General features: G+C 36.4%; 1 protein-coding gene across 1 annotated transcript in view; it reads left to right on the plus strand.

The window, feature by feature from the left end:
* cdh15 (cadherin 15, type 1, M-cadherin (myotubule)) overlaps positions 1–3992 on the plus strand; it is a 30300-nt gene extending 26308 nt beyond the window's left edge. Inside the window, exons 11-14 of the mRNA XM_081359312.1 lie at positions 565–804; positions 1146–1291; positions 2044–2238; positions 3081–3992. Coding sequence (XP_081215438.1) covers positions 565–804; positions 1146–1291; positions 2044–2238; positions 3081–3281 — 782 coding nt within the window. The 3' untranslated portion in view covers positions 3282–3992. The remainder of the gene's footprint in view (positions 1–564; positions 805–1145; positions 1292–2043; positions 2239–3080) is intronic.
* The last annotated feature ends 4703 nt before the right edge of the window (positions 3993–8695 follow it).

Here is an 8695-nt window from a genome sequence, read left to right on the forward strand (position 1 = left end):
AAGAATCAATTTGAATCGAATCGTGACCCCAAGAATCGGTTTGAATCTAATCGTGACCCCAAGAATCAATTTGAATCGAATCGTGACTCCAAGAATCAATTTGAATCGAATCGTGACTCCAAGAATTGATTTGGAATCGAATCGTGACCCCAAGAATCGGTTTGAATCGAATCGTGAATCCAAGAATCGATTTGGAATCGAATCGTGACCCCAAGAATCGGTTTGAATCTAATCGTGACCCCAAGAATCGGTTTGAATCTAATCGTGACCCCAAGAATCGATTTGAATCTAATCGTGACCCCAAGAATCGATTTTGAATCGAATCATGGGATCCCAAAAGATTCCCACCCCCAGTGTTCAGGATTCAGTTTGCAGGAAGGGATCTACCCCTGCTTTCCCAGACAGCAACATAGTGTCGGCCCAGATCCGGTACACATGTATTCCACACGGCCCGGATGTGGGCCGACACTATGTTGATGTCTGGGTTAGAGATGGAGCTCACAGTGTTCACTCTGATTTCTAAACCCCTTGTTTTTTCTTGTCTCTTCACATGTACGTCCCCAGAGACCCATGCAGTTCTCCAGCCACTGATAGACATAGAGAGGGGGGAGTTCTCTATTCCTGTGGTTGTGTCGGACTCGGGCTCCCCTTCGCTTTCCTCTAATGCTCTGGTCAACGTAACCGTGTGTCCCTGTGACAGTTTCGGGGACTGCAAGAGCTTCACCGCAGCCATCTTTGGAACCAAAATGGGAATAAGCTTCATTGCCCTTATGATTATTATAGGAAGCGTTGCTTTTCTCTTGTGTAAGTTTAATTTAATTAAGGGACATTTCGTTTAATATTCTACAATATCATTGATCTGCATTGACACCATTATATGAGAACTGAACTGAGCTGGACGATGACATTACGGTTTTCGTCAGAGCGGCAATATATATATCTATATCTATATATATATATGTATATATATAATAACTTTTAATATTCCACGTGTGGAATTCCATCTGGATTCCACACGGCCCCGGATGTGGGCCGGATCTGGGCCGACTCTATGTTGCTGTCTGGGTCCCAACAAACCATTACCCTGATAAGCTGTAGTATATACTTGAAATGTGCTGTAATAAAACCTGATTGTGTGTGTCCAGGTCTTCTCCTTCTCGCTGTGGCGGTGAGGGGTTGCACGAGGCAGAACATGGGAAAACGAGGAAGTTTGCTGGTCGGAGCGTCTGACGATGACATCCGAGACAACGTCTTTCATTATGACGAGCAGGGAGGCGGTGAAGAGGATGAGGTGAGAACACATTTTATAGTGTAGACACAAGTGAATACTAATTATCTGATATGATATATTATGTAAAGGCCATACAATAGAGTGGATAAAGAGTAGCACACGAACATACTACAATTTCTGCAGTTTATGTTTACATTTGTCAAAATGTTCATTACACAGCAGAGGACACCAAAGATATTTTTACAGTCATTTATTTATTTATTTATTTTTTACAATCGCTTGGACACATTTCTCAATACTTGGGTCACTTTGAGCACAAAAGCAGTCTATGTGGGATAAAATAAGATCATTTTTCACTGCTCTGGCACAAAATACATTAGACTTCCACATTATTTAAAAAAATGCAGTCATAATCTATTATTACCCATCACTTTAATTTTCTTATTTTAATGATAAGCTAATTATTAGGCTCTGTTTTTGTTCACATTTTCATTTTTATTCATGAACGTACAGGACAAGCATATATGCTAGATAATGCATTTCTTTATTTATGAAGAGACGGTGTGTCACTTTTCAGGTTTCGTCATTAATGTTTGTTCAATAAACTGCAAAAAGCTTTACTTTTGATATCTGTTATCTCTTTTGATGAAGGTCTCAGCCTTCAAATTCTGTCCAATGCTTGAAGAATCCTGGTGTTTTCATTGTTCTCGGGCAGCAAAGTTGAACAAACTTGTGTGTTTGTTGTATTTATTTGGGTTTTGAAGTGAAATGGGGAATGTCCTGAAATACCTAAAGCTGTTTCCGTCCAATAGGATGCATTTAATATCGATTTTCTGAGGAACCCAAGTGACACGGTCCCTGTCCCAGCCTCATTTTTCCCACAAGACTTTGGCCTTCCCAGAGGAAAACAACCTCTGAGAAAAGATGCACCCCATAACCTGCCGTCTCCTACATATCCACGCAAAACCCCCGGAGACCCGACCGACATCGAGGATTTCATCAATGTCGTAAGCGACTTTTCTTTAATAAGAAATAAGGGTCCCGCTTTATATTAAGTGACTTTAACTACTATGTACTCTCATAGTCTGTTACGGTGTAATTATACATTTAAGTACCAAGTACAATTAATTAACTACATTTACTTACAATAGTGTTTAATTGCATGTAATTATGTACAATTTGCATTCGCTACTGCAGTAACAACATTTAATGTGTAACAAGGAAACTGTAAAATAAAGTGTTACTCTTTTTTTTAATGCAAATACATAGTAGTTAAAGAAATCCTAATATAAAGTGAAATAAGATTCAGTCTGAAATATTTGTGGGTAATTCACAAGAAAACTCCTTAAGAATTTAATTTTCAAGAAATACCAATTTTCTTCAAGTACCACCATAACAACTGTGAGACACATATTCCAATATCTTCAATAGTTCTTCTACTGTAATCCTAAATATGAGGCAATACTTGCAGAGTGTTATTAGTCATTTATCATTACTAATCCAAAATAAGGGTTATTTTAACTCTGTCAAAGCAAGTTTGAAATTTAGTGTTAGTGAAATTGAATTTCTAAATCAGGATAAAAAAAACCCAAAAAATTACTCAAAAGTATTTTTAAAAAACTTTTTATGACCCATAAAGATGCAATGAAGATGAATGCACACATGCAAATTTAAACAGATGATGAAGACATAATACTACATGTTCCAGTAGTAGCTGTAGCAGTGTGTGTTCTTCTGATGAAGAACAATATTTTAAAATAGTTTTATTATAATTGATTTATAATAAACAATGAAAATCCAAGCACTTTCTTGGGTAACAATTTCCCTGTGTTGCGCTTGACCCGAGCAGGGTCTGGACGCCGCCGACACCGACCCGAACGTCCCGCCGTACGACACCGCGCTGATCTACGACTACGAGGGCGACGGCTCGGTCGCGGGAAGCCTCAGCTCCATCGCCTCCATGGGCTCAGATGAAGACCAGGACTACGACTACCTCAACGACTGGGGGCCACGCTTTAAAAAACTGGCTCACATGTACGACCCACGTTAGACGCCACGCTGATCCTGTTGTTCAAGACGTCCAGATTCTCTCCAACATGAATGTCCTTCAAAACCTCACGCCCCATCTTCTATATGAGAGAGTGCTCATGATGCATGTAAGGGGAGGTTTACAGAATTGATAAATGGACTATATATTCCCCAGTGATATGATTTTGTTAAAGGAGTGTGTCAGAAGAGAGAATGTCGCCTTCCGTCGTGGATCAGTGAAGTGTTTCAGCATGCTGACGTGACAGGTGCTGTGAACGCACCAACTGGAGAGAGGACCGTGTGGAAGTGCAAACTGATTAGACACGGTGCAAACAGGGATGCCTTGTTCATAAAGCGTTTGTCAAGTTCTTGAGGGATTATTTTAGCTGATGACCAATACTGAGGTTTGCTGAGCATGTGGGCAAATGGAAAGAATGAAGCACCCGAAAATGATACGCTTATTCACTCATAACTGGCATTCTAAACCCATATGACTTTCTTTCACTCATGCAACATAATAGAAGGTTTTCTTTTATATATTTAGTTGAATTTCAGAGCTGCTCTTTTGTATATGCTCTCTTTTTATGTACACATGCATACATGCTTCTTAGAGGTGGGCGATATGAACAAAATCTTAAATCACCATTTTCAATATCACCAAAAAACTAATATTAGCCTAAGTAAAAAAAAGCAAACTGATAAAACAAGAACAAACCCAGAGAGCGACATAGTGTCGGCCCACATCTGGATTCCACACGGCCCAGATGTGGGCCGACACTATGTCTGGGAAGAAACTAGCATATAGGAAAACAAACTACAATTGAACAAAGACACAAATGAAATAGACCAACCTGAAAAACTTCAAGCACTAGAAATAACAAATCCTACATAAATTGTATAAAGTAATCAATTATATATAAAAACAATGCATAATCTTCACTTTGTAAATTACATTTATTCTTATTAAAGTTACTGAAGTGATTGAGTGAAGAGCAGTAAAGAGATGACGGACTGCAGCAGGTTTATTAGGCTTCTGTCACTTTAAGATCGAATGCACGGATCTAATATACTGTTACACATGCGCTTTCTTCTCAACTGTTACATTCATAAATCACTGTGTTCACGAGGATACTTGCAAAGATGGACGTTTTGACATAAGTATGAGTATTTAACAGTTCAAGCCCAATTAGACGTCATAAAGAACTTCGTTTGAATATGTGAAAGTGCCAATGAGATCTTTTAAATCTTGTGTAATTTAAATAAAGCATGTTTGAGTCAATACATGTGATAAACTGTATTGATTCTTCAGGAATGTCTTTTTAATATTGATAAAATGACTTTTTAAACGTGATAACTTTGTTTTTAACCATTCTTTTTATATATGACTAGTATATTGTGTAATATATTTGCTTCTAATACTATTTTTTTGCTTGCCTGCAATTTACCTTCAAAAGTATCCCAAGACATTTAAAGAGCCTTAATATTAGTAATACTAATTTTCATATGCAGCGTAACACAGTTTGCCAAATGAATGATGCTTCAAATGTATATATTTTTGTTTTTCCCTTCAGGAACAAAAGTTTGACATAATTACACAATACCTATTATTATTATTATTCTTTTGTTTTGTTTCTCAATTTTGATTTACATGGTTTTGTTTTTAATATTTATTTCATAAGAAAATGCTGTCATTATCTTTACAGTTATGAATAAAAGATTGGAATGATACCGGTCTGTATTTTTAATAGGGATGCATGATATATCGGCCACCATATTGGCCAATATATGTTAATTTTTAATGTTTTCATTATTGACCCGATAAGAAAATTTGGCCGATATATTAAAGCTGATAAATAATGGATTATTTCCTTCAGCTGAGACACTTCACTGTTCAACACGATGGGTTTGAATTGCTTGAAATATGATTGAAATCACTTCAAAAAAGGAAAATACAGTAAAGAGCAACATGTGCAGCGCAAGTCCATCATATCGGCTACTAGAATTATCATGAGAACCTTATAACTGTGTGCTTCGGATATGGATTTAATGTTGAGACTTTTGTTTTTGTAATCAGGCTCTCAAAAATAATATAAAAATTTGGATTTAGATTTATCGACCAATATATCGGTTATCGGCTTTCAAATATTAAGAATTATCGGTATCGGTCAAAATGTTAATCTCTAGGATGCACTGATATAAAGTTTCTCAGCCGATACCGATAGCCGATTATTCAGAATGATATTGGCCGATAGTTTTGTTTTTCTTATGGATAAAAAAAACTCAAATAATGCTGCAAACTATGAAACTCTCTCATTTGGTACATTACTATAATATTAGAGGTTAAAATTAACAACAGCTATTATATTCAACTGCTATTTATTTCCAGATATAATATTTACACTCAAATAAAAGCTGAAATGTTTGTATAAAACAGAGTTACACATATAAGGTAGTTTTCATAAGCACTTGTCTTCAGGGCAAATTTATTCAAACATACATATATAATTAACAGTAAATACGCTCCTCTCCAGTTTTAACTTTCCAACACTGTTAACTTTCCTGAGGTGAATGCAACATTAAGTGATATTTTAACTTGATCTTTCCACGGTTGAAACACTGATTGAGTGATTACATGAGACATGATACGGATTTCGGTAAGTTGTGGTATCTTTCAACATAACTTCTGATATTCATGCATGTTTTTCTTGATATAATTTGTATTAAAGTGGAGGAATAGACTCGCGACTCGCGCTGCTGCTTGAACTGAGGCGCTACAGGGATCTGTCACATTTAAGAGCGTCAAAGTACCATTTATTATTTGAATTTCGTGATAAAATGGACAGAATTTGAAAGATTGTTTCTTTTTAGAAGTAACAGCACAGAGCTATTTGCGATAATTGGATGAGAGGCGTGCTACAAATAATGTTTAGTTTAGGGGTAAAAAAAAACTGCAGATCTGGCAACCCTGGCTCAAACTACGGGTGATTCATAGGGTCAAATATAGCCTGCTTTTATGTAGCTGTTAATGCTTTATTGTGGCATTAACTTGCCCTAACTAACTCAACAGGAGATATATCTTCACACACACTGAGTCGATCATGTTTTCCGCACCCTTTTGATTGACAGGATTTAATCGGCACAGATCATCGACTGTTTTTAAACAATTGGACGATGGCTGATAGCGAAATTAATTGCTTTTATCGGCCGATACCGATTGTTGGCCGATACGTCGGCGCATCTTTAGTGCATCCCTAATTTTTAATGGAGAAAAGAGACAGTGATTTAGTTTGAAGTGGTTGTTTTTGGCAATTTATATTTAAAAAGGTGAAATAATAATAGGAAACCCTTTATTTTAGTGTCCTTGTTACACATTGCATGTAGTTACTACAGTAATAACTATAAATCATGCATAATTACATGTAACTAAACCCAAACCCTAGAGTAAGTACATGTATTAATCAATATTACTCAGTACTTAAATGTATAATTACACTGAAACAACTAAAATAAAGTGTCACTTCATAACAATAAATGTTTAGTCACCTACCAAAATCATTATTTAATGGGGTGGTAAATGCCCTTTTCACAAGATGTAAAATAAGTCTCTGATGTCCCCAGAGTGTGTATTGTGAAGTTTTAGCTCAAAATATCCCACAGATATTTGTATATAGCATGTTAAAGTTTTCACTTTTTGAGGGTGAGCATAAATGCACCATTTTTGTGTGTCTGCCCCTTTAAATGCAAATGAGCTGCTGCTCCCGGCACAGGGGGCGGAGCTTCAAGAGCTTGTGTCCTTTTACATCACACACACACACTGAAAATGTCAAAAACCTTTTTATGTTCAAACCGGAGTCACAAAGATGGAGAGACTCAAGAAGAAGTGACAACATGTAGAAGCAACAGGACATTTCTGAATGTTTAGTTGATGAATTTATGAAGCTGATGTGTAGTTATCTTCTAGTCATTGATTAGCATATTCTGTCATGATAACCTATAAATCGTGTTCAGGGGGCGGGGTTTATGTAAATTTTAGGGTTGGTGATGTCACTAACCCGGGGGGAATGTGGTGTAGTCTCTACCAGCCGTTTGTTGTAGTCCTTAAAAAGTGATTTCTGTAAAAGCAAATATCTCCCTTTACTTTGAACGTTGTAACTTTGCAGATGTTGTTTATGATCAAACAGCAACATTACACACTAACTAAAGTTAGAAAAGTCAAATCATGTTCAACCACCCCTTTAACCCTTTCACGCATAGTGGTCACTACAGTGGACAGCTATTCAAAAAGCATTTTTTTGCAAATGTATGGATTTTTTTGGCAAAGTTGCACATCAACGTCTACAGTGGACTCTTGTGCATCATCCTATACATTGCCACCAAGTGGCAAGCCGTTGTGTGTCGATTTTTCCCCCTCCAAACCAAGATGGCCAATGGTCAGTCAGAAAGGCCAAGTTGCTCCGGAATATCCACCCATTCCTTCTATCCCAGGAGACTCTTGTAGGTAAAAAAAAATATTGCAGCATCAAGCAATATCTAATGAGTCATATCACAGTTAAATTTTCCAAGTTTTGATTTTAGATTGGGAGAAAATTCTGATTAATCACATGTCCACTGTAGTGGACCTCATGCATCAATGGCTATATTTCAGCTACAATTCATAATTATAATGTGAATATTGTTTTTGAAAATACTTAATCTGCAGTGACTTTTTTTGACTGTAAATAAATGTATTTGTATTATTAGAATGTATTTTTCATTTACATCAAAAAAGTAATGTGATTACATAATGTATGTGACTTGTAATGCATTACTTTACTTGTTCGATCAAAAGTAACCTGATTTCGTAATGCACATAACTTGTAATTAATTACTTGTTAGATCAAAAAGTAATCTGATTACGTAATGCATGTTGCTTGTAATGCATTACTTGTTAGATCAAAAAGCAATCTGATTTCGTAATGCACGTTACTTGTAACGCATTACTTTACTCGTAACATCAACAAAGTAATCTGAATGGGTTATGCATGTTACTTGTAATGCGTTACCCCCAACACTGCTCATTTCAGATGAGATTGAAAACACCTGAACTCTAGGTTTTCTCAGAGGAGGGCTATGATAGAAATGTGCATGTCCATCTTGAACATAATCAGAATTATCAGCTAATAAGGGTAAATCCCCATACTCTGGTGCACTGGAGGAGCATCTGAGTGGTTTCCACAGTTGTATCTTGACAGGCTGTAGAAATTTCTGATGGAATCAGGTCCTCATGTTCTGATTTCAAAGATACGCGAAGTGCAACTTGTATGAAGTTGACTTGCCTTTGCAATATTTCGCATTTATATTTTTTGTATATATTTTATAGTTTTCACATGATTTGATATAATTGTATTGATTGGTTTGTTAAATACACACACTATATCTGTTTTGATTATTATATTA

The sequence above is a fragment of the Scardinius erythrophthalmus genome (assembly GCF_964197995.2).
Source record: "Scardinius erythrophthalmus genome assembly, chromosome: 2".
In the NCBI taxonomy this organism is placed as follows: Eukaryota; Metazoa; Chordata; class Actinopteri; order Cypriniformes; family Leuciscidae; genus Scardinius; species Scardinius erythrophthalmus.